A 24,994-nucleotide genomic window follows, 5' to 3' on the forward strand; every position below is an offset into this window, starting at 1 on the left:
AATACTTTTACACCTCGTCGTCTATAATATCCCATTTGGGCTTTATCCAAAACGCATATCTACGCTTTCTACGACAAAATACCCGACAAAGTCTTCTTCGCAATCTCAGTAGTACAGTCATCAAGTAACTTCCAAACCATCTTTTTGTTAAAGAATTCCGGAGAATTTACATAATAAACACATGATTGACTTTCGACTGCTTGTTCGTCGGCTTCTGAAGCGTTTTCAGTTTTTTCTGCCATAATGCGAACATCGACGATGTGTCTCTTAATGCGAGCGACGTTACGGAATACGAATATAAGAAAGCTACACTTCTGAAGCTGATGAAAATGTTATGAAAATATGAAATATCATTACAATATTGAAATACATCCAGTATTAAAATATTTTTGTCCATAATAAAGATTTTGCATTAAAATTCTTCAGATAATTGATTTATTATACATAAGACAAAATACGATGAATGTTTTTTATACCTCGATTAGTAAAATATTTGTTTAACTCATTTAATCTGACAACTAACTTTATTGCAGTATTTTGAAACCCTATCGTTATCTTCCAAATTATTATAATATCTTGTGCTTCAAAGAATTTCCAGATTACTATAAATTACTTGTGTTTTCATGAATTTTCTTAATTAATGTAAACATATGAGCATCAAAGATCTTGCAAACTGTTTTAAACACCTTACCATTTACTTACTTTATCACATGTCTCAATATTGTAAACAACTGCCACTAAGCACCAATTATCAAGGAGTCATTCTCTCTTAAAAATTTGTCCTCAGAAATTATCATTTAATCTTTCAATAAAATATGCTACCGGTTCTCCATCACGACTTCAATCCAATATAACAAATTCCCCAATAAGCAAAGTCAAGAATAATCTCCCGAAAGATTCTACCTGTAATATTCCCCAAACGTCCAAGAAGAAACAATTCTTCGTTAAACCTTCATTATTATATTCAGCTGTGTCTACAATTAAGCCAAAGAGAATATCTTTCGCGAAAGAAGCCTGCAAAAACACAAGTGAATAGCAAGAAACTTCCAAAAAGCCCATAAGTTAACGTAATCGTCTTCCTAGCTACGTACCCCAGCTCTCAGAGATCCTCAGTTAAGAACATCAGTCCTGCAAGATTTTCACACTGGAAAAGTAGGATGAGCAAAAGGTCTGACATTCAATCTTCGAAACCAATTCAGTAGCCCTTTTCACTAACCATAAAGTTCAAGGGCATCTCAGTGTGAAGAACTTGATTTTACTGGAAGTCATTCGCATGTCAATCACAACTTACCACTTCCTTTCATTTCTTGAACTGTCGAACTCAGCTGAAGCTTGAATGCTAAACTCAAAAAACTTATGAAGATTGTTTAAATCTCATCTCACTGGAAAAAAGGCAGATTTCAGCGGCAAAAATACCATGCTATGCTCTTGAAACGAAATATGTCGAATAATGAAAAAAACAAAGGTAAAATGTCCCTTTAAAATTTTATATGCAAATGAATAAATGGTATTTAAATTTGTGTGTATCACTTATACGCAGCACAGATTGCTAAAACAAAAAAAAAAAAAACAAAGGAGCGTTGTATCGTGAAAATTCATAGGATGAACGAACGACAAACTCCAAAAAGAACACTTGAACTAGATGTATTCAAAATGAAGTTTAAAACTGCATAACAGTTCAAAGGGAGAAAGAAAATTCATACACACAATATAGATCATTGACAAAGAATTTTTTTTTGTTATGCACAACATTCGCAGCTATCTCTAGAACGATTGAATAGTGCTGCAAGAATAGGAAAAACGGCAGAAATGAGCTGACGCATTGTTTTGAAAATTCAAGAAGTAATAAAACAAAATGGCTTTTTCATCAAACCAATCTATTTAGTTATGGAAAAATTCAAAGACGACCAAGATTTCTGACAAACATGAAATCTAAAAATTGTAAAATTATTCAATTATTGTAGCATTTACGATGTCTCTTACTTGGACGGCATGTGGATGCTTTACTTTGCTCAATAAGGCAACGTAACGCATCAACTTGCAACCCCACATATATGCCCTAATTTATCACATTGCGTATTTTTGGGTCCATTCACGAGCTAGCTGATTGTACCGTTCTCGATCTGTTTTGTAAATGCGTGCAATCTCAGGCACCAATGGATCATCAGGATTCGGATCACACAAGAGTGAACAGATTGACAACAATACTGCAACTGCACAAAATAAGATTTTATTCACATGTCGGAGCCTCATGCAACAACCATATAATCATGCCATGATGTGGAAATGATACCTTAATTGACTAGGTCAGACAGCATAGCATTGAGGGTTGCAATAGGTCAATATTATCTAAAAGTTCCAGACAGGCCAGATGAATTCCGCATTCCCGACTAGCCAATTAAGTTTGAAACATAGATTCTGGGACGGATGGAGGTACTTTCACTATTCCATTATAACAGTCGACTGTTTTATCAGCTACTTTACACAGATCTGAGGGACCAGTAAGTAAGGTAGACGCACTTTGTTTATTTAAGCGAATCAACATGTTCTAAGAAAATACCTTTTGAAATTGTGAGAGCAGGTGACCACTGAGAACGCAAAATATCTAAACAGATACTACCATTACTGTTGATATTGGGATGATAAATACGAGTTGTAAACGCTACCTGCAATGAGGAGAGAAGTCGATGGAAAATAGCAAAGAAAAAGTAAAAATGATATGAAGATGCATGCCTTACAATAAGGGTCACCCTATTTTCCGTTTTCTTTTTTTAAAGAAAATCCACTATACTGATAAACTAATTCTAGACTTCTTCATATTTATATTATGCCAAGTAGTTGCAAAACAAACAAAAATTAAAGCATTCTGCTAAGTTAGTAATGTTTCACTGCTCATACCTTTGGTGGTTTGAACGGATAATCCGTTGGGAAGTGGATTGTCAGGAAAAATACACCACCTTGATATGGCGATTCTGGTGGACCCATTATAGTAGCCTGCCAGTGAAACAGGTCATCACCAACTGGTCCTGCACTGCACTGCGCCGGTGGATCTCTGCCCAGATCTTGCAGTTCCTCGAATAAGTAAATTATAAGAAATAACCCTCAAGCAGGACAAGCTTCTATTGTAATATTAAAAAATGGGTGGAACAAAAGCAAGTAAACCAATCAACAGCGAATTTTTTCCTCATTTACTCAGCAAAATTACGGGCTTTTTTTTTTCTATTTTAAATGCCGTGCATACCGAAAACACTTACTTTTTGAATTCGTTTCAATGCCATTTCAACTGCGTGCTTCTACCCTTCTTCAGCAGCTTGAAACGAAATAACTAAATTTTAAAAGGGATAGAAGAGTGACGGAATGTGAAGAACGGAACGGACGATAACCGTTGATTTCTCCTCACTGTACAATAGTCACATGCCATGCTGCTAATGGACCGTTCTCGCTAAATCGAGCGCTAATTTACACACACTACCTTATTACTAGGGTATTTATGCTAAAATGAGCAGCAGAATGCATTTCCAGTGTGGGGGCACCCTTACCAGTTACTAACCACCATCTAGACGCCACCAATATCACCAAGGCATAACACCCCACCCAACAACAAAGGTAGCCTTGCAACACATTCCTAGAATTCTATGAAAACCCCTATCCCACCCTATTTTTGTGACCGTCATTTCTTCACCCTCTACCTCATCCGGTATTCATTACGAAGTTTTAGTCATCCACTTCATAAAAAACCTCTGTAGATACGCATAAATCATCCACAACCTGACAACCCAAAATCAACTTCCCATCCTGTCCTACTTATTGTTCAGTTTGACCTTTTAGCTAATTATCCTTCGGTAGGGTTTGACGTGCCAAATTTTACGTAACATTTGGGTATATTGTAATTCATTGTTATGAGAAGTACGACTCATACGAATTATGCAAAACTCAACTTGAGAAGTCGCTGCATTCTCGGCTAAAATCTGCGTGCTTCGACGCCACCACTCTAGACCCAATATTGGGTAGCACGCTACCAAAACAAGGAATAACGCGGCAATGAAAACAAAGAACGACAACCTCAAATATTTTCGAAAAACTTATCCACCCCTCAGCTTCCAACTTCTCATCCTGTCCCTTACATTTATTATTGAACCCGAAGTTTATTAAAAGACGAAAGGGAAGAGCTGACAACCAAAACCAGAAACAGATGCACTGAAAACATGATATGACAGATCCAGGTATAGTACTTAGTCGAAATATACTACGAAACAAATTCACTTGAACACTAGGAAACTTCCCAACCTGTTGGCACAATAGGTGCAACGTATGGACATTTTGATCGTGATATTCCAGAAACTAAATGGGTCAGAAAAGACTTAGCTTACCTTTGTCCTAAGAACAATACTGACTTTATACAATAAACTAGCACAATGCAAAATTCAAAATAGTGTAGTTTTAGCATTCAATTTTGAGACAAATATCTCTACTCTTTCTTCACACCAGCATTCGTATATTCCTTTTAGCTTAAGCATTCCATATACTACTCTGGACATCGTCTAAAATAAGCCAGATATTTCATGTTTCCAACAGTTTTGCAGCCATTTTATTATGCAAAGGACTATTGGTAAGAAATGGAAATAAAGAACTAAACCACAAGTACAAAGTTACATCACAACGGATTATAAAATTGAGATCAAAGGAAAAATTCTTAGAAAACTACTATTCATTAACAAATAGTTTAAATAAGCTAGTAATGATAAATACAACATGCAGCAGGAGGCAAAAAGAAAGTATTTCAATTCCAGTCTCCCCCTTCTTAGGATACCCCTTCTGTCTTCAAACGTAAAAAACAACTTTGACAAACACGCACTGGCTTCGAAATTTTCATGTGTTTTATATCGGTTTCAAATCGACTACATCTGAAATAAATTAAATTTTAAAGAGGAGCTCAAATTCTGCACAGTTCATGGAACACTAAACAGACATCTGAGATGCACAAAAGTGCGCCAATAATCTAGGAATTTTTTTTTTCATATTCTTACTAGAAATTAGATACAGATATGACATCCTTGCCCAAAAATGCATTTTTTCGAAGTTCCCAGCAACAAAAAAGACATGACAAGAAATGACAAACCGGTTGCAAAAAATATGCCCACAGTTTCGACAGTGATGTCGCCTTTCGGCAAGCGAAAATTTTTGCGTGCATTGTGTGCATGAACTTCTACTCGGATCCTGTATCCAGTGATCTGCACGTGCACCAACTTCATCACCAATCTGCCAGCTCCAAACGCGACCAACACTATCTCCAACAAACAGAGTTCGATGATCTCTGAAATTTTTGATGAAAATGAAGATTTTAAATTTAAAAAAAAGCACAAACTGATTTTTGCAAACCTCGACGGTGTGATAGCTGTAATCGAAGCAGGATGTGGATTATCCTTACGATTAAAAGCTGTATGGGTTGTCAATGAAAACCTCGGTACCAATAATTTCTTCCAAACCAATTTTCCCGAGTGAGCGGCTTCAGCATCCTGCCATTTCTGAAACAAGATGTTATTCAGGTTCTTAATAAAAGAGTTAAATGCTTTAAGAAAGGAAAATAATTAATATCACCTACGTTTGAAAGATGTGAAATCAACTAACCCGATTACAATCCAATCTTTCATCGATCTCGTATAAATTAATAGAAGGACCGGTAGGTGGCTCCGGTGAACCAGTTTGACTTCCAGCAGGAGGAGTGTCCGACGAACTTGCTGCTGATAACAACTGTAAGCTTTGTTGTTGTCGTTCAAGACGCTGTTGTAGAGTAGTAGCACTGTTTATATTTGTTTGCAATATTCTTAAATGTTTGTAATGAAGACTCGATAAAAACCTGGCAAACAGAAAACTGTCATCTCGCTGGGAACAAAACTTGAATTGATAAGCTAAATCCTTAAAAAAGCACTAAAGGTACGTTGGTGATCGGCTTTCTCTTGGATCATCTTCACTTCTCACAAACTCCATACAGTATATTCGTACAACGCCATCACTACCACCACACATAATCACATTTTCCGGATCCCATTCATATAGCTGAAAGTTTAAATCCAATTACTAACATTAAAAAAATATATCAAAGGTAGATGCATTATAGCTGTTTTTGAAAATGAGAATTAAATAAATAACAATCACCGTAGAAAATGCCAATGATAAAATGATATTAGGAAATTGATCGAACGAAGATTTGTCAACACTATCGATTACAGATAGCAGCCGTCCATTGATCGACCATAGGAACATCGTCGATCCCGATGCTGTCACTATGTCCCCCTGTAATTCAAATCGCGGATAAATCCTGATCAGTTCACATGATCCATTTCGTAGATTTCAGATAGATTTAATTTTGGAAACTAACCGTTGCGTCATTGATAGCAACAGCTGTCACTGCGGATGGATGCGGTCGTAACTGTCGAATGAATATTAACGCACTCAAATGCCACACAACAGCAGTGCCATCACGGCTACCACTCACAAGCAAGGTTTGTGCTGAGCAAACAGCCAAAGCAGTGATTGCTTCTGTATGTGCTGTTAATGTGCGACGAAAGCGAATGCGAGGATGTCGTTCGGTCAGATCCCAAACGCAAACTTTACCCGTACTGGAACCGGTGAAAACTGTCCGTGAATCACCACATGCACAACAAGTAATTTCAGCGCTTTCGCACAGCTCATAGATGCAAGTTGACTGAAAAAAATCTTGTACTATTATTATCATTAAAACTTTGCTTCATTTTCTCTAACACCACCGAAACAATAATACCTTAGGTTTTATAGACAAGTTTTCATTTTAAACATCTGACACAAAAATCACCCGATCACTATCAATAGCACCAATCCTTATACTTCTATCTGGAAAACCCCAAGATATGTAACGATTTGGCAAAAGTAGTGCACGATTTGTTTCCAGCGCAAGCACTCCACCTTTGTCGAGTGGAATTAAGCTTCCAACAGTTGATTTTAACTCTGAAAAGTTTAACAAATCAGCAAGACCGGGACTTCATGTCTCTACTTCAGAATTTTAACTTCCGAAAAAAAAACCTTTTATTGGCTGTGCTGGTACTTTCAGTGAATCAAAAGAGTGATAAAAAAGTCGCTGTGTTGTAACGCCAGGGGTTGATGAATAAATATCTGTGTATGCAACTTTTTTCTGTGGGTGCGGTTTCTTGAACAGTTGCGAAGGAATCTGCCCAAAATTATTAATAAACCCAATAGTTGCGTTTCTAAAATTAGAATAAACACAAAACTATTTAATATTATCATGAATGTTAGTGACAAATAATTTGTCTTTCATTTGCTACAAACACAGAAACATAGAGACAACTACATTTTTACATACAGCCCCAGTAATCAGCTTAAGGCCGAGACTGGAACGTAGGAATCTGAACCCAAACAACTTATTGATTTATGCATACCTTGTTAGCGGATCCTCGATACTATCAAAATCAACATTCCCTTCATAAAAAAGATGATGGTAAACATTATTCGCTTCAATAGCAGCATCTCCGCGCTGCTTATATCCGAAGATTAAATCTATCCAGTTATGCAAATTTGCTGATACATAATCACATTCCAGTGCCTGAAGAATTATAGACGGACATAGGTAAAAAATTTCTGGAAATCCTTGTACTCATACTAAAAATGCGTAAGATACTAAAATAGTTTCGTCACTAAAACAAGAAATCACCTGTCGATGCATACGTACAAATTCTCTGGCATCACCTTTCACCCACGCTGGAAGTATCACATCATCCAGCGCTACACCATTCTGTTTGACACCAAAGTCAAAGTGATTTGAGTTAAGAAACATTTCAGGAAGAGAAAAAAATTCAGGGATCAACTCTTTTACGTCTGCCATATTATTACGACTCGCACTAAGCCAAGCATCACCAACACTGTGAAACATTCGATCAGCCAAATCGAAATGACCACCCTAAAGTTTCATTTTTTTCGATTAACGTTGAAACATCATGCTGATAATAGTGTAAAAGCTTTTAATCTTACCTGATCGAAATTTATAACCAAAACTTATGCAAAAAAGCTGTTCATACGAACATGAGAGAAAAAGAGAATACCTGAAGCTTCAGAAACTGTTGCGTAAAAGGTTCCAAACGTACGAGATATGAAACAACAATCATAGCACTGCTATAGTGTGTGCCATACATGTATGCAGGCGTTTCACCAGTTGGATCATCCCATTCCCGATATCTTTTTAGAAACTGTTCCAAACGTTTTGGATTCTGTGCCCCCATTGGTTTACTCAAATCACGAAAGAAACGTGGATCTGTCAAGTTTAGATCCTATAAAAGCACCAAAAAATTGCGAATAAAAAAAGTCTAACATCATCTCATCGAATTCTTTATTTACAATAACCTAGCAGAAAAAAAAACCTCCGATTCGTAATCTCGTAATATCCACGGGAATATCGGATACTGAGAAAGATCATTATAAGACCGACCAGCCAAAGTATTCAGATGCATCAGATATTGAAAATTGCTGATTTCCCCTCGTACCCAACGGTGCGTAACAGACTGTTGTCCTGAAACGAAAAACATTTTCATATTGCCGTTTGTCTTTAGAATCAGTTCCAACTTGAAGTGTCAAGAGCAAGTTTATCAGCATGCTGATATTATTTTTATCATTTTCTTAACACAGTCCGCCCAAACGAATCGAATACATTAAAATGATACCTATTAATGAGGTAAGTAATGAAACACGACTTGTTTGCTCCACTGGAGCAGTCGACCTTTGTCCTCCTATAGATTCGGATCCACTGTCTTTCAGCAACCTTGCTAACGATAAAAATCTGAGTATAAAGACAAATAGGAGTAGAAAATGGAAATCTAAGATGTAGAAAATAGAAATCTAAGGCAACTGAGTTTTCGAGAAATTGTGACATTTTAGCAACAAAATATTTTTTTTTACCAATTCATATTTTTCACAGATAAGTCACTGTTTACTAGGATTGCTAATCTCTCAAACTCTAAATCAATTATTACATACCTTCAGTTTTCACATATAAAATAAAGTGGAGTTGGTCTAAATCGTTTAAATACATAAGTACAGCTTTTTTTATTTACAAAACCTTTGTGAACGGATATAACAAATTCAAATGACGAACTTTTGATAAACTCGATTACGCATACGTCTAGGGAAAGCCAACAGGTAATTACGGCCATCTGCTGAGAATACTTCGATAGCAATTGGTTGCAGAAGATAGCGACGTCGATGTACCTCACGAATATCATTGTATGAAAATTTACTGCACAATCTAGTGCGTCGTACAGGATGGCTAGCACCACAGGCCATGTATGGTACAATTGGATCATGCAATCTAAATTAATGAACCTACTAATATGAAGTGAAAAAGTAAATCTTAAGAAGGTATGCGATAAAAGTAAAGCAAAGACGTTGCCTAGAAATTTATTCTTCTAGAACAAAACCGAAATTTTCAAATGAAATCTAAATTACTCTTGTGGGAGGAAATCCAAATCCCTGATTTCTCTCGTTTTCAGAAGTGTGAATCCATCAACAACATAGTAATGTTGTCTCCCAAAAAGTAACAGTCCTTCGCTTGTATCCAAACCCTGCACACGTGCACAGCGGAACATAGAATGCAGTTGTTCACCCTACAAAATGGTAAAACTGACGATTGACTACTCACAGCAGACGACAAAATAGAGCATTATTCCATGTTCAGAAGATTTAATGCAAAAAAACTTCGTACAAAAACAAGAGAATGACATCCACGAAAATAATCGTAAGGTAGCAAAGGATTTAGAATACCTGTTCCAGAAGTCTGAGTAAAGTCTGATTATCAGGTCCTCTTTTTCGTTCTATGCTTCCATCTTTTGCTTTAATAGTCGTCCCTTCATTTTCTTGAATATCATTTTTTTGTCCATTTCTTGTTTGTTGTCGCTCAATACTATGTTCTTCGTCTACACCATTTTCCTCACTTTCCTCGTCTGCTTCGTTCACATCTTTCTCATTTACAACACATTCTGTTTCATCGCTGTCTTTGCTCAGAGCATGCTTGATCGATACGCGACGAATTACTGACGTACTGATCTCTAATAGGCGAAAAAAACTCTTCGAAATCCTATTTTACATGTCAGAGGAATCAATAATTAAATCTGATTTGATGAAAACAAATGTCGGTGATGTAAATGACAGGACTGTGCATTATTTAGCATTTCACTATGAACTGATACATCGGAAGATTTAGAAAATATTGTACTGTGAAAAGTGAGTGGAAAGTAGTTAAACGAAGGAGGTACCACTAAAAAGAAACTTCAACTCAAAAGAAAAGTAGTCACGACTTTTCATTGATGTAAGAAAATCTGGAAACCTTGCATATCAGTAAAAAACAGATCTGAACATTCTTCAGATGGGGTATATACCGTTGCCGATACATCGATGATCCTTTGTTCCGGTATTTTCCGACGGCGTCGCTTTATAGCTGCATAATACAGTTTGCTGTCTTTTGATACTGCCACTTTAGCACGTATCGCTTTCTGCAAAAGAAAAAAAAATTCGTAGTCAAACGTGCATTGATAACATCACCACAGACCCTAATCTTGACAAACATAACGTGGCGTTTTTATCCCTGATTTAGAAGTTTAAGATTTCAAATTAAAATAGAAGTACCTTTACCATTTATAAAACACGAGCAAGGAAAAGAAGTATTAAAAATCACCGATTCAGGAGAATCAAGATAAGGACGATAGGGATAATGATGATAGAAAGTTGGATTTGGAATCAACATCCGCCGTATACGACAAGGCCCTTCAGTCATATCTAACATATACTTGTCTAGAGAAGAACCCAGCTCTGCTCCCCAAATTCCACGTTCCCTGAAAGAAATTGATTTTTCGATGTTCTCATTTGAGCAGAAATAATCATTCCTGAATATTTTAGGAATCTGGTAGAACCCCTGTAAATACCTTATCAATTCCATTTCAAGGGAACGCCAATCTTGCATGCACCATTTTTGCACGTGTGAATGCCATTCATGATAACAGAGGCATTGTGTACGAACAAGTTCTCTGATTAACGATATGTGCACACGCAGCCACATTTGAACTACCTGCAAAATCGTCCATAAAATGTGTATGCATTTGTCACTCAAATCACTTTATATAAAAATCTTTCCATACTTTTTCAACCCAATCATAATTATAAGAATTAATGCATATTTCTCAAACTGACCTCCGTAGTGATATTTGGCTGTCGCAAGAACATGAAGCTGCAGACTGAACTCGAACTGTTTAATGCTTTGCGAGTTGCCAAACGTTGTAAACCAGTAGCAACTTTCGTGATTCTCTTAAGAATTAGTCTACTGAGTAGTTAACTACAACTCAAGTTCAACATTATGCATAAACAAATTCAAACCTAGATATTTTCAACAGTGTTAACAACCACCCACCGACTGTATCTGTTGTTGAAATTGCATAGTACTTTTTGGCGCAGAAGAATTCATCTGCGAATCAACAAACGATAACCATTGCAGACTGGCAGCATGCGATAATAAAGCACGTGCTGCATTTAACTCTGCAACAAAACCACTCCGAAAAACTTCTTCTAGAAGATTTCGCTTCATTGTACAAACCTCTTTCCACACCTGTGAAGCACACAAGGCAACCTAAAATACAAACCTCTAAATGCAAACGAAAATACACAAACATTTGTAAAAGAAAATATCAATTTTTTCAACGCGTGAAAACGCCTTGATAAAAGCTCACCTGAGCACTTCCACGATCAAGATTCGATGACGCCTCCCTTTTTGGAAGAATGTCCGGTGTGACGGAAAGCATAAATAAAAGATGAGTAAGAGAGCCGAAAAACAAGGGATCATTGTGTGTTGGAGACAATATAACGTTACGATGTAGGATGATCTCTGACAGCGTATTTAAAATCGACATTTGTACTGCAACTTATTAGCAATAGTAACGAAAAAAATACTGAATATCGCTGCAGCATATATTTTAGGGAAATAGAAATAAAAATTTTTTAATTTCTGGCTTATAGTAATAAATAACATTTCGAAGAAATCATCATCAAAAATGTGGAAACAAGAAGGCGAAAACTAGAATATGTGCAGGGTTAAATATTTTTTCATAAAATAATTATTGATGATTTCATTACTGATAGAATCTTAGTCCTGCATAAGCGACAACTGCTATAACGTACCGGTAACATTGTCAATGGGTCTACTTAAGAGATATAAAATGGTCCGATCGAGCGACTGCATAAGTGAATCATAAGAAACTGATTTCGGATCGTTACGCCGAATGAGAGCAAGCCCTTTCAACAAGAAACTAAGCACACGACTTGCTTCCCCAACATAAATCCCTATAAACTTGTCGACTTGAATATTTCAAGAGTCCTAACTGAATTTTAAACAAATTTGCGATTCAAAAGAGACAATCTGGAAATAGAATGTGACAGAAATTTCTTAACACCTACCACTCCAAACACAGTCAACAATCCTAGAAGCAAAATACGCGAAATTTGCAAATAAAACAGCAGAAGTTGCAGCTGAAGTCCCGCAAGTTGCTGCAGTACTTGTATTCTCAGACTCCAGCAAAACGTCTGAAAACAGACAAACGAATTAAATGAATAGCCAATTTTGTACAAACAATTCGTTCAAAAGCTCACCAGTAGCAATCATGTACTCCATGCACAAAGATAAGTTTTCCGAAAGCACAAAAGTACAAAATCGACGGGAACAACCGTATTCAGGAATGCTCTGTAAAAAAGTGGCAATAGAAACTCGCGGGAAAAATAAATGAATTAATAAATAACTTTTACTTTTCACTTGTTGAAGGATCCAATAAAACAGAATTATTCGAATCTCTATCGAGTAAAAGGTTTTTGGATACCTCGATTAATGCATCTAATAAGGATTCCGGCTTGGCACCATGACTTCGACATACATCTTCATATAAAATCCGCTTTATTAGATCCAAAACATTTCGACAGCAACTTTCATCAAGGACTAAAGACCACATATGGAACAATAGAAAATAGGCTTCGTAAAATGCATTTTGTTTATAAAGAAATATTAAAAATGAAAGCACATACTAGCATGCATATCGTAGAATGGTGGCGAAAGCGAATTTTCATCTCTGACTGTATTTGATTCCATGACATCCAGAGGTATAAGAACACAAAATAGGTAAGTTATGAACTCTTCTGTGTGGCAAAGATTACAGAAGTTAGAACAGTTTTGGTACAAGAAAGTGAACATTTGAATCACCGTAGAAGAATACACCAATTTATTATCATCGTGTGGTGACTCAACCTAAATACATTTCTTATAACAGTGATAACGTTAAACTAACAAGCGCCTACTCCTCCTTCTTAGAAAGCTGTTCTAGAAGCTCTGCTCATGAAAAAGGTAATTAAATTAAGCAAAACAAACACTGGAACGTATGTTGGCATGAACTGTAGCTCGAACCATGGATAACAGCGGTATAACTGCCTCACAACAAATTTCAATACCAGAAACGGCCTCTGACACAGAACTTGAAAAAACTTTTTAAAATACTCTAAGCCAAAATTGAAAACTTTCAACTTATTCATGAATATGAAAAGACGAAAAATCCTGAAATGAATAACCTTGACAAAGAAAGACCAAAAACATGGGACCAAATGAGATCAAGAGAAAAATTATCCACAAGTGTTATGTTTGACACTGGCTGGCCAACTAATAATGCCAACATCGCCAAATAGCATTGCGGTTTTTCATAGTGATAATAAAGCAAGTGTTCGAGCATTATAAAACCACTACATTCAGAAAGTTCTGGATTGATGTCAACATGAGCTCCCACGTTGCCTCCGTAAGCTGATACCGAGAAACCAAGTAAAACCTGAAGTATTAAAAGTCCATCTACTGAAAATAATTTCAAAACTCTATGACATGAATATTCGAAAACTGCATATAAATCTCGAGAGATATGCTTCACAGAATCAATTTCGACGAGTATGACAAAAAATTACTGCAGCTCTGTTGCGAACAAATGAGTCTGCATCTGTTAACCAACCACCATTTGCTGAGCCTTCCTTAAATTTCTGCATTAGATGATCGTGTTTCAAAAGAGCAAGAAGAATACGTAGACCAAGTACAATGGTTGTACAATGAGCACCTGGCGTGAATAGAGCCAGCACCCAATCGAAACCAAGTGTTTTAACGACTAGGTCACATAATCTGAAGAGCGAGGCGTGAAAAGAAAAAAAATCCGTAACAAATCACATACGGAAAGACCAACAATCCAGATAAATTTATTTTATATGTTGACGAATTGTGAGAAACAATGACTTCAAGATGATTAGTCAATAAATAAACTAACCATACGTCAAACTATCGACAGCTGAAATATGATGTCTAAAAGCTGTTGGAAATGATATTAATGAAGCATGACTCACAACAAATTGTTGTTTACACTCGAATGCGCTAAAGTGTTTGCTATTATGTTGAGAATACGACTGCGCACATAAATATCATAAAGCAGACGATCAAAATGTGGTGAATGTTTACTGGCAAACAGAGCTGCTTGCAGATCGGTTATCGAGAATGCATATGAAGTTTCATCCTGGTCTGAACCTGGCACTGGAAGAGTTCCAGCCACCAGCTGACCAACTCTATAAAACGTCGAAACTGAGTTATGGAATGCAAAAGTTCCCCCTGTGAACAGATTGGAGGTTAGGTAAAAAGTACCAACAACTTAAAATAGTGCCGTTTTTACCAAAAGACACGGTTGTCAGTAAGTGGATGGTCTTTAGCGGTCTCAACACTTTTTCATGTGAATGCAAAAGCATGTTACTGAAAATTTAAGAATTACTTCAGTAGCAATAAATTATCGGCAGGAGATTGCAAAAGTGCAGCAAGAAGATTGAAAACAATATCATTAACAGCAAAAATAAGATTCGGATGATCAAACAGTCGAATGAGAAGACGGGATGGTAGCGAGCTACGGCGCACCATATTCATGTTCTCACTGTTCTGACTAAAAGTACTCTTCGTTACTTTTTAAACCATGTATAGCAGACAAAAAGAAAACCGAATGCTCCACAAAAAAATAACGTCCTGGTAAACTAAATTTTAACTCACTCCGTGATTAATTCATAGAAATGTTCATAAAGTAGTCTGTTGAGGTCAGGGCTAGCGTCTTTCCAAACATCCAAATCACATAACATATCCTCAAAAACCGAAAGATTCGGTATAATGGATGTGTCTTTGCTGGTATCCAACGTGCCAGCCAATGACAAAATTAAGTGAAGAATATGGGAATTCAGAAGCTCGGTTTTTCCTTCCAGAAGCATCGCAAGGATCTAAAAGTTCAAGCAATTTCAAATTACTGATTCTGCGCTCCTTATATTTAATTAAAAGAATAATAATGGGCAAAAAGGTACACCTGATAGGATCTCGTACTAATCAGATGTCTCGATGTAATTTTATCCGTCTTTATAGCAGTCGCCAAGGCTTTTAATGATGCATACAACTCTTGGGATGTTGTCGCCATTGCTACGAGACCAAACAGACAAGATATACCTCCCACGCAGTCCAACAGTCGAGTTACTGGGCATGGTGTAAACAACCGTATTCCTGGAAAACAGGACGTATGTAAAAACAGTCAGCAATAATATCGAACCAATCTCTTCCAAAATATATCCATAAGACTAAATAATCTTCAAAAAAGGGAAGAATGGCATACCAAGATATCCAAGAAGTACTGCTCCAAAAGGTCGTGCTGGTCCTGATGCATGCGTAACTGTATTGAGAAGAACCCGTAATGGAGTGCTTTTGTCATGAATTGAAACACCAACCTAGAAGGAATACGTGGCAGATGACTCCATTTAAGAACATATATTGGTTCAACACATTAATATTACTTTAGATTTTGAGCAGCATAGTGTAAAACATACGTAACGTGCAATGAACGCGCTATCTGCTTTGCTATATATTGAACCTATTCGTGAAGCGCTCAGTTCCTTATTGGCCACCGCCGATAAAGACAAACAAATACGCTCCTCCGCAACAAGAGGGGTATCTCCCGATATCGTCTGCAATATTCAATAAGTTACACAGTTCCATAAAAATCTAAAAAGTCAAAAAAATCTAAAAAATCTACAATGTAATAAATTTAATTTCAAACTTTCAAATTTCAAACGTACTTGAAAGTTCCCAATGTAATGAGGTTCCAAATCATATATTCGAGTTATTGCTTCTGCACCCATTGGTTCTTCAACTAAGACAAAAGTGGAAATTTTGAAACACAGTCTGCAAAAAAAAAAAGTACTTGGATTTAAAAATTTTGATGAATCTTAAAGCTCTTGCTTCTCGAGAATTTCAGATTAAAAATAGTAACGGCGGACGAGTAATTTAAATGAAAATATGCTTACCTGCTTGGTGATCGATAAGCTGGTGGTGTGCCGATAACAGCATGAATGCCACTGGAGTAAGATAAATGAGCCGCACCACCACCAATATTCTGGATGATATAATGTAGCTTGTAAGTACCTTCCAGCCGACCATTAATATAAACAGCTGCCTACAGAGTGAAAAGTTTATAAAAGATGCTCATATGAAACTAAAAAGCAGCACAGGGATGAATGCAAGAATTTTAAGGAAGTAACTCTTGAATAACAAAATTAACTACCTGGCTATGCTTAAGAACAGATCTGGCTAGTATTACAGCGATATGGGTCCACTGTCCAATGCACACTGAGTCTCCTAATGCAATGCGAATAAGATTTTCATCCGCAATATTTCGCTCCTTCTCAAGATCGTTACCCGCAGTTTCGCTTTCGGCGGTGCAAATCAGGAGTGAACGATCGATGGAACTTAGCTACAGTGAATTTGTGAGAAGCAAAAAATGGAAACATTTCGACCAATTGAATTTGGTTTTACAATTTCGAACTGTCTATCAAACAATAAATGCTTCACAAAACCAAAGACAGCTGAAGGAATAGCACTACCTGCATCGAAAGGCAAGCAAGTGAGGGATTCTGTTTTAAACCATCTTCTTTTTTTGATGAATTAAATGAACGATAAATTGTGAGTAAGCGTATAGGATGTGGGTCGATCCTTTTATCACTGAACTGTTCCACGCAAAGCCACCTAGAGTAATGTGAGGTTTACATCCAGCACAGTGCTTTCTTGGGTATTTCTGTCGTGAAATTACGTGGAGAAAAAATATTAGATCTAGTGCAATAACTAATTTGTGGAGAGGATAACGAAGGAGTTTGAAGATTATACAAAGTTTTTAGAATCCGATGACGTAATAAGCCACTCACATCATTATTGTTAGACCATTTAAAGGCGGAAATATCCGTTCACCATGTCCAATTCCAAAATCTGCTGAAAGCGGTGCTAGCGATGGAATTACAAGACATGCGAAACCTTCAGGTGCCATATCGAATTCCACAAATGATGGATTTTGAGCAATTCGATGGTCACGCGGTGTCATCATTGAAACCAGCGCCTTCACCCTAAAACCACAAAGCGTAAACATATCAAAATGACTGTAGCGTCACCTTGATAGCTGTCAGTCGCTTTTCATACTTTATTTCAAATACCCACTGTTCAGAAAATAAGCAACGATTTTCAATTCTATATAGCAGTATTCATTCGTCAATAATACTGAGGAAGGACTTACCTTGCAATGGGAATAGAACCACCCTCATTATCTGTCATTGGTTCCTCACCCTCCGTCTCATCCAAATTTCGACAACAAAGCGGCATATCAAGACGCAAAAAGGACCTGTAGTCGGGAAGTGTCATAGGTAAGTTCGTAATTCACAAAATCTATGTTTCAATCACACACACACACACACACACGCACACACACACAGACACACACACCACATTTTAATTTCAAAAGAAAGTGAAAATTAAAGATGCTGCAAAAATCTGCAATAAAGTGAAACAATGACAAAAATAAAATGACAATTATGAATGATCCTTCCAAGAGTGAGATTAACCTTAAATCAGATGGAGTTATTGCATGTGAAGAAAGTCGCTCCAGGACATAATAAAATGGTCCAAGCATGAGGTGTTTCTCGCTCTTGAAAACATTAACGCCAACTTTCAAAATGCTGTGTGCCATGTTTGACTGGCACATAATTTGTTGGTTTCTCTCCGGTCGCAAAAGCGCCTTGATAAGAAGGGCGCAGTAATACTGAGCAGCTGCAGCCCACTAAAGTGAAAGAAAAAGACGTCAGACTCTCAGATTCAAATTTGATATACCAAATTTAACATAGTAAAATTTTCATAAGTCATAAAATTTGGCGAAAAAAAGAAGTGATATCATCTTGCTGGCTATTATATTTGTTTGCAGCTGAAATTCAGAATTCCCATTCAGAGTAACAGTTACTTGTCAAATGAGGTTGTACGCAAAGAAAGAGAAAATGGAAACATTACCTGGAATGTCGATGACTGTATTGCGGGAAGGAGATGTAAAACAGAAATTAGTGCACCAGGATGGACAAGTACACCTGCTGTCCAGGATGTAAGGGATACACACTGGTCGCTAGTTGCTGGACCAGAACATAATGGCCAAACTGCCTCAGGCCTAAATGTCATGACTTTATCCAAGAATAGAAGTAAAGTAGATCAAAAGCGAGACTTCATAATTCTTTAATTATGCCGCTTTTAAAACGTATAGATTTGGGTATAACTCACTTTTCGTAACTGTCAAGAGCCAAGCTGACCAGAAGCCGCACCATCGACAATGCAATAAATATTGAAGTTGGAATTTTACCAGGTGGCATACAACTATAAATATGCAGCTTTTCATATTTCAATTTCCGCCGATAAAAAATTTAACCTTTTCTAATTTAAACCCAAAACACGAACCTACTATTGGAAGATTCGTTGAAATCAAACACTTTGTGACATGCCTCAACCTTACTCTGAATTTCTGATGGTTCAGTTTGCCATATCACATGTTTCGCATCGATTTTCTCGACATCTTTCATAAAAGCTCCACTGACCCGTAAAGCTAAGCACAAATTATCCCACGTCACCTAAATTTATTCCAAAAATTTGACAATCACATTGGAGAAACATTTTAAAAAACGTGTGATATGTGAACAAAACTATATAAGGAAATTAAAAGTGAAAAATCACCTCATGAGAAAAATATTTGGAGTTGGATGGCTCATACCGCATACTTATTGCCAGTACTTTGAAAATGATTTCTGTAAATCTCAGAAAGTTGGTGGTTTCGGCAAGAAACACTTCTGGAATCGTTTCTTCAGCACTATTGCATAGCTTACCCTCGAGACTGATCAAAAGAGACATCAGACATAAGTATCCACCGCTGCGTCGAAACATTAAACGCACTTTATGACTTTCACGCAAAGCACAGAGGAGAGACTGAAATACAACATGGAATAAAAATTTACTTTTAGTTTCGAATCCTTTCAGTTCTGAGAAAAAAAGGAATTTAGTGAAAGCTGTCTACTACCTTCAACAAAATTGCTTTCAAAGGCATGTTATTACACGTCGGAGTATGAAGCACAAGAAGCAAAGCTGTGAGCTGTTCTTCACTTTGACCGGATATTAGAAGCTGTTTCATGAGCTGCAATTAAAGTTTACGGAAAAATATGCCACTGTAAGGAATAGTTCTAGGAGACAAAAAGTTAAAACTGTCACCATATGTAATGAAGCAAAATTACTTGTAATGCAGAAGCCCTCCATTCATCACTATTGCTACAAATAATATCGATGATTGCTTTTGAACCAACATTTTCGCGGAACACACCTAAATTTTGAAGTTTTCAGTGCCTCTACCAAGAAATTGGAGAAGTATGTAATTACGTTAACAACTTACAAGCATTAGCAAGATTGTTGCTGACAAGAAGAGAAAGTATATCAGTGCTCAACAAAGCAACTCGTCCTTCACATTCAGAAAGGGGTCGAACTGAAAAAATAGTCGCAGAAAGACAAAATTCTAGCTTTTGGAATTTATTTACACAACCTTAGTTCATAAGAAATTTGATAGAAAAGATGAAATATTACTTTTGTCTATTGATATGAAATGCAACACTGTCCAAATCAGTGATTCAACAAGCCCAACTTCACGGAAAGCATCCTTTAGTAGCGCATTGGCAGACAATATTCTAAACAAAGAGAATATGTAGCAGAAATAACGGCAGAGAAACAGATGAAAAGTTATTACTACCAAACCTACAATTAATATCTAACTGCATTGTAAAACAATGAATAAAATGCACCTGAAAGCACTCTGTAAAAAAGTACACAACATTCAAAACCGTTGTCCGATATCTCTGTTTTCAGCAGAACACTCAGCGCAATAAGCTCTTTACAGGGAATATGATTCAAATGCAACACCACATACTCAACAAGTTCCATAACTTTCCGCTAAAACAAATTGAGTAAACAGTAATAGAGATAATTTCAGTTTAGTTCACGAATCAACTATATGTCAGAATTCATTAAGAGCAATGGATTGGGATGTTACATACTGGAAATTTTTCTTCGAAAGAAAATCACAATTAGCATCTTAACTAATCTAACATGAAACTCCACTTACCTGACTACATTTTAAAGTATCTACCTGTTGCTAAGAATACAATAAAACTTCATAGAATACGATAAAATTTTCATTATGTAAACATATCACAGAGTAATGCAGTGTGAAATGGGGATATCTTAATTTACATTTTTACATCAAATAATCGTAGGGACCGTTCACAGAAAACTATTACTTTATCAGTATTTCCGGTATGATATAAAAGAAAGAACCTGTGCTTGGGGAGACTTTGGTCCCATCCTTTCAATCATTTGAGATAATGGACATTCTTTATCCGCAATGAAGTAATTAACAGCATCAGAAGCATAAATATTATGAACAGCATCAATAACTGCCTCACATATTCGTTCATTTTTACACTGGAAGCAATAAGTCTTAATTTCTAGAAAAAAAAATTCGTGAAAATAAAAGGAATTCATAAACATCAACAAAGGAATGTGACGAATTCCTAAATTTTGAAAAACTCTACCTGTGTAAAAATTTGAAAAAGAAGATGGAACGCATCGATATTGCGCAATGTAAGACCATTATTTGAAGGAGTTGGAAGATTAAAAGTTGGAAGTATAATCGGTCCTGGTGTATAAATCGGTTTCAGTTCAGCAATACCACATGTTGTTATACTCATTACCAATAATAAGATATTTTTAATACCTTCTTCAAGTTCTTTATTCCTAAACAAAAAAAAAGTAGTTTAAAATCAAGTACGACAGTTCACAAAGCTGTTGTGAATCCAGAAGGAAATGCAGATATGAAAAAATTAGGCCGAAATTTGAATAGGGTCACGATGCCGACGTAAAATTAAAACTTACTCTGAATATTTCAAAATAAAATCCCGTAATAAAAGATAACCATTAGCACGAGCAAAATCTTGCAATAGAACGTTCACAATGGGCGCAGAGTCCTTTAAAAGAGACAGCAAACAAATAAACATTCCGATGCGTTCTTGATCCAACAGGCTTTCATCCTCCTTATATATATTTGATAAAAATACTGATATACAATTTTTGGCTGTAAACAGAGATATCATGTGCTTGAAAACTATTTATCGACAATGTAACAAATTTTTTAGAATATCGTTCAAAGAAAAGCACAGTAAATTCATGTTTCACTTCTCAGTTTAAATTTTTGCGGAAAATTCCTCTTCACTAAGCGTTTCTTTGGAAAATTAGACTTGAAAATATAAGCATCATCACAACTAATGTAACCCTTATTTATAATCCTGAAAAAAGAACGCAGCTTAACTCTTATCTTGCTCTTTGACCCACTAACCAATACTCTACACTGTGTTACTGTACATCTCGTAACTTTTTATTTTTCAATTTAGAATCCATGAAATTTCTTAATTTCATATTATGGGGTGTTATTTCGACGACAACAGTTCTCAAAGATTAGTAAACAATACCATGGATATATTTGGTTACAGATGAGGATAAGCTTTTTGAAACTACCACTACAAGTAACTGAGATACAGCTTCTCTCCATTCGACATTTTCCGCAGGGCATGCGCAAGAAGCGCCGGCAAAGAGAAGGAACAAATCATCTTTCCGAGTAAGCTCTTCACCAACACAGTTGAATTCACATAATTTCTTTAAAACCTAGTTAAGAAATATATGAAGTATTCGTAATAATATATTGAATTACTGTAAATCTACTTTTCATTGGACAAATTCCTTAAATTCCCTCTACTACGTTTTTCTTCGCTTTCACGGAGATTGAATTCACATACTTAAACTAGTAAAAATATATGACGTATTCGTAACAATATATTGAATAACTGAATCTACTTTTCATCGGACAAATTCCTTGAATTCTCTTTACCACGTCTTTCTTCGCTTTCATGAAGATAAAACGAAAAAAAGTTACTTTTTGGAAAACCACGAAAAGTTTTTGTTTGGATGATGTGACATCCCCATTGGCTGGAGGGGGCAAATCGAAAAATAAATAAAGTGCTTTAATCAGAGTAGAAGGTAATGCTGCTTTGCACATCACTTCAATAACCTGCTCCTGTTTCCTGGAAATCGCTTCGCTAAGAAAGCTTCAGCAAATCTGTTGAAGGAGATAAATATTCTTAACGAATTTCCACAATCAAATAATTTTTCAAAATCGTAGAATTTAATGGAACTCCAAATAACAATAATCACTAACTCGAACTCAACGACAAAAAGGTAAATTCACAACAGCGAAATTAAAACTAACGTGTAACTAAGGTAGCAAACTGCATTCAATAACGTCCAGCCACGACAATCGGCGACATCTGGTAATAGAAAATTTAAAATAGCAGAAGCTGCCAACTGAGTGCATTCATTTGCGGCCCTTAAGCGTATTTCCTGTACAAGATGACGACAAAGATGACCCGTAAACGAACACAGTTCATTGAATTTATCGACAATTTCTTCTGGTGAAGGGTACATTACCATCACCTGCAGGACGATGTGAAAAAATAATTCCAAAAACTCAATTCCATGCAGTATTGAATTTTCTAACTCAATACTTCATAGTACTGGTACAGAATTTGGTAAGTATTAATGACTACATCATTCACAATTACATGTGACTAGAGAATAGCTGTGCAACCATTGCATATTATAAATCCGAATACTAATCAACATTTTTACAGCTTATCCGTTTCAAATTGATATTAAAATGAAAAAACAAAAAAGTTCGAATTCTTTTCGACTTCAAATTTCCATTACCCTTCCAAAGAGTGGAAGCACACGGTCAAACTTCCGATCTCCATCATTTGAACCATTTAATGGCATCCTACAATACTCGCTGAACGTCTTACGCAAGTGCAGTAAAGTCAGCGAACGATCGACGTCTTCCATATGAGCGTTTTCTTACATCCTTCAAAGACTGCCAAGAAACATAAGGTTTTTGTTAGTGAAATGAATGCTCAAAAAAAGAATTTTTGAATTTGGCGGATAGTTTTTTCATCATCACAATACCTTTTGATCCTCATTAGTAAAAGTATACCATTTCTCAGGAATGCAGTTCAGTGAATTTCTGGCATGTAATAAGAGAACTGTCATTTTTCTTATTTCTCAACTTGAAGCACTTAATTTAATTTCCGAAATTTTAATTTTAGTTGTCATTCAGCCGTAATTTGAATTCTTACAATAACAGCTACTTTCGAAAGAAAATGAAACATACTGATGTAGTGAGCTATCCAATCAGATGTGCATTGTATCCATGCGCTGCATATTCAAATAACAGTACGTTACCGCCCCTCCGAAATTCAGCAAAGAAAGATGGACAATGGTCAAAAGTGGTTAAGTTACATGAGAAGATGCGTCCTATTCGTCGATATGCAATAAAATATTGTTTAACAACCAAGATGAACTTCCCTGAAACCCACTAATCATAAAGTTGCAATACAGATGCGCAGAATGGCCTCAGAAATCTCACCCTGCGCTTAATCAATGGGCGACAAAACGCGGCCCTCTATGAGATTTGCACGTTCTGTTGGAGTCACCTGGTGGAGTGAATGGTTATTGTACGTTAAATTTTTAACTTCATTTTAGTTTCATGTTATCAGCCATCATCAAGAGGAGCTTTACTCATTCTTTGTTCACCCTAAAAATATATCTATGGTCAGAAATTTGCAAAATGCCATCCCATCTCAAACACCAAATGCATCATCGGAGAGAACTTGCTAATAACAAGGTGAAATCTGCTGAAAAGCTTACCCACTTCGAATATCTTAACAACAGAGAGCTCTTCAGAATTGAGGGAATATATATTAAGGAGTACCCATCACTTGCAGTCATTTCCCAATATATTATTTTGATTTGATTTTAGTAATATTTATAAGGAAATGAAAAATGGATGCACAAGACTACAATCAGGTCAGAAGTTTGCATTTTAGTAAATTAGCAAATAAAGAATGCATTTCACACTAAATTCCATAGCTGCACCTTTATTCGAAATGGGCCATAACCTTCGAATAGCAATTGCGGCGGCATATGAAATAAGATGAACTAGTTTTTATTTCATATCTTAACATTTGGCATATCTTAACATTTGACCACTTGATCATTAACACCATAATAGGAATATTAGATTAGTTAACAAAGGCATACTACGTTCAATTACTTAGACTTCGGATTTTCGAAAACTTTTTTCCAACAGAATTGACAGCAAGAACTACCGGAAACTAAATTGCTTGAAAGTCACTTTCTAAAATGGATGATAGCAGGCAAACCTAAAGTAAATTCTAACTAGTAGCTGAGTTAATATCGTTTCCACTGTACTCTCCAAAGAGCTTAATGAATGGCACTTTAAATGTTACCCACTTCTCAAAAATCTTTCTCCGAATGAATTTAGCTGAAAAAAAAAAAATCGAAATTGATTCATCATTATAATATAGACGGCAACATGAATGCATAGCGAGTTTCAAATGAGACATTGAACACATA

General features: G+C 36.2%; 4 protein-coding genes across 6 annotated transcripts in view; 1 reads left to right on the forward strand and 3 right to left on the reverse strand.

Moving 5' to 3' along the window:
* LOAG_17409 overlaps positions 1 to 1,411 on the reverse strand; it is a 5,943-nt gene extending 4,532 nt beyond the window's left edge. The window contains exons 1-2 of one of the 2 annotated variants that reach the window (XM_020450071.1): positions 1,292 to 1,411; positions 904 to 1,014 (exon numbers count right to left, since the gene is read on the reverse strand). Coding sequence is in view for 1 of the 2 variants with exons in the window: in XM_020450070.1 (XP_020306307.1) it covers positions 904 to 1,059 (156 nt within the window). In the remaining variant the exon portion in view is untranslated. Of the gene's footprint in view, positions 1 to 903 lie in introns of both variants that reach the window. The other variant, XM_020450070.1, reaches the window with a different exon arrangement.
* A 473-nt stretch (positions 1,412 to 1,884) lies between these two features.
* Positions 1,885 to 3,334, reverse strand: LOAG_02883. Of its 2 annotated transcripts, none has more exons than XM_003138420.2 (4): positions 3,255 to 3,334; positions 2,899 to 3,072; positions 2,561 to 2,666; positions 1,885 to 2,207 (listed from the first exon to the last, which is right to left on the reverse strand). In XM_003138420.2, exons 1-4 carry the CDS (start codon positions 3,276 to 3,278, stop codon positions 2,068 to 2,070), a joined length of 444 nt encoding a protein of 147 aa, XP_003138468.1. In that variant the 5' UTR covers positions 3,279 to 3,334; the 3' UTR covers positions 1,885 to 2,067. The 2 variants fall into 2 exon arrangements, with proteins under 2 accessions (XP_003138468.1, XP_020306309.1); XM_020446157.1 differs by having other exon boundaries at positions 1,885 to 2,293.
* A 1,245-nt stretch (positions 3,335 to 4,579) lies between these two features.
* LOAG_02884 (beige/BEACH domain-containing protein) lies at positions 4,580 to 23,930 on the reverse strand. Its single transcript, XM_020446158.1, has 61 exons — positions 23,730 to 23,930; positions 23,273 to 23,423; positions 22,776 to 22,999; positions 22,443 to 22,590; positions 21,982 to 22,165; positions 21,389 to 21,587; positions 21,049 to 21,250; positions 20,792 to 20,938; positions 20,244 to 20,407; positions 20,045 to 20,145; positions 19,857 to 19,946; positions 19,702 to 19,787; positions 19,491 to 19,604; positions 19,151 to 19,399; positions 18,878 to 19,047; positions 18,704 to 18,796; positions 18,443 to 18,593; positions 18,004 to 18,218; positions 17,679 to 17,783; positions 17,317 to 17,511; positions 16,999 to 17,140; positions 16,680 to 16,868; positions 16,423 to 16,571; positions 16,195 to 16,300; positions 15,946 to 16,083; positions 15,735 to 15,846; positions 15,435 to 15,625; positions 15,131 to 15,351; positions 14,862 to 15,026; positions 14,446 to 14,661; positions 14,020 to 14,227; positions 13,639 to 13,889; positions 13,442 to 13,544; positions 13,102 to 13,321; positions 12,900 to 13,015; positions 12,676 to 12,766; positions 12,484 to 12,609; positions 12,208 to 12,369; positions 11,760 to 11,944; positions 11,444 to 11,659; positions 11,227 to 11,340; positions 10,962 to 11,104; positions 10,715 to 10,871; positions 10,367 to 10,532; positions 9,805 to 10,088; positions 9,490 to 9,647; positions 9,140 to 9,352; positions 8,709 to 8,824; positions 8,409 to 8,557; positions 8,094 to 8,318; positions 7,706 to 7,951; positions 7,434 to 7,597; positions 7,060 to 7,241; positions 6,833 to 6,984; positions 6,380 to 6,706; positions 6,157 to 6,294; positions 5,939 to 6,057; positions 5,629 to 5,824; positions 5,380 to 5,525; positions 5,120 to 5,314; positions 4,580 to 4,904 (listed from the first exon to the last, which is right to left on the reverse strand). The coding sequence occupies exons 2-61, from the start codon at positions 23,402 to 23,404 to the stop codon at positions 4,802 to 4,804; spliced, it is 9,969 nt and encodes a 3,322-aa protein (XP_020303464.1). The 5' UTR covers positions 23,405 to 23,423; positions 23,730 to 23,930; the 3' UTR covers positions 4,580 to 4,801.
* LOAG_02885 (hypothetical protein) lies at positions 23,405 to 23,937 on the forward strand (the record flags this gene model as incomplete). The annotated part of the gene is made up of 2 exons (XM_003138422.1): positions 23,405 to 23,449; positions 23,665 to 23,937. 2 exons carry the CDS (start codon positions 23,405 to 23,407, stop codon positions 23,935 to 23,937), a joined length of 318 nt encoding a protein of 105 aa, XP_003138470.1.
* Positions 23,938 to 24,994: the final 1,057 nt, after the last annotated feature.

Source organism: Loa loa (genome assembly GCF_000183805.2).
Source record: "Loa loa unplaced genomic scaffold supercont3.71, whole genome shotgun sequence".
In the NCBI taxonomy this organism is placed as follows: domain Eukaryota; kingdom Metazoa; phylum Nematoda; class Chromadorea; order Rhabditida; family Onchocercidae; genus Loa; species Loa loa.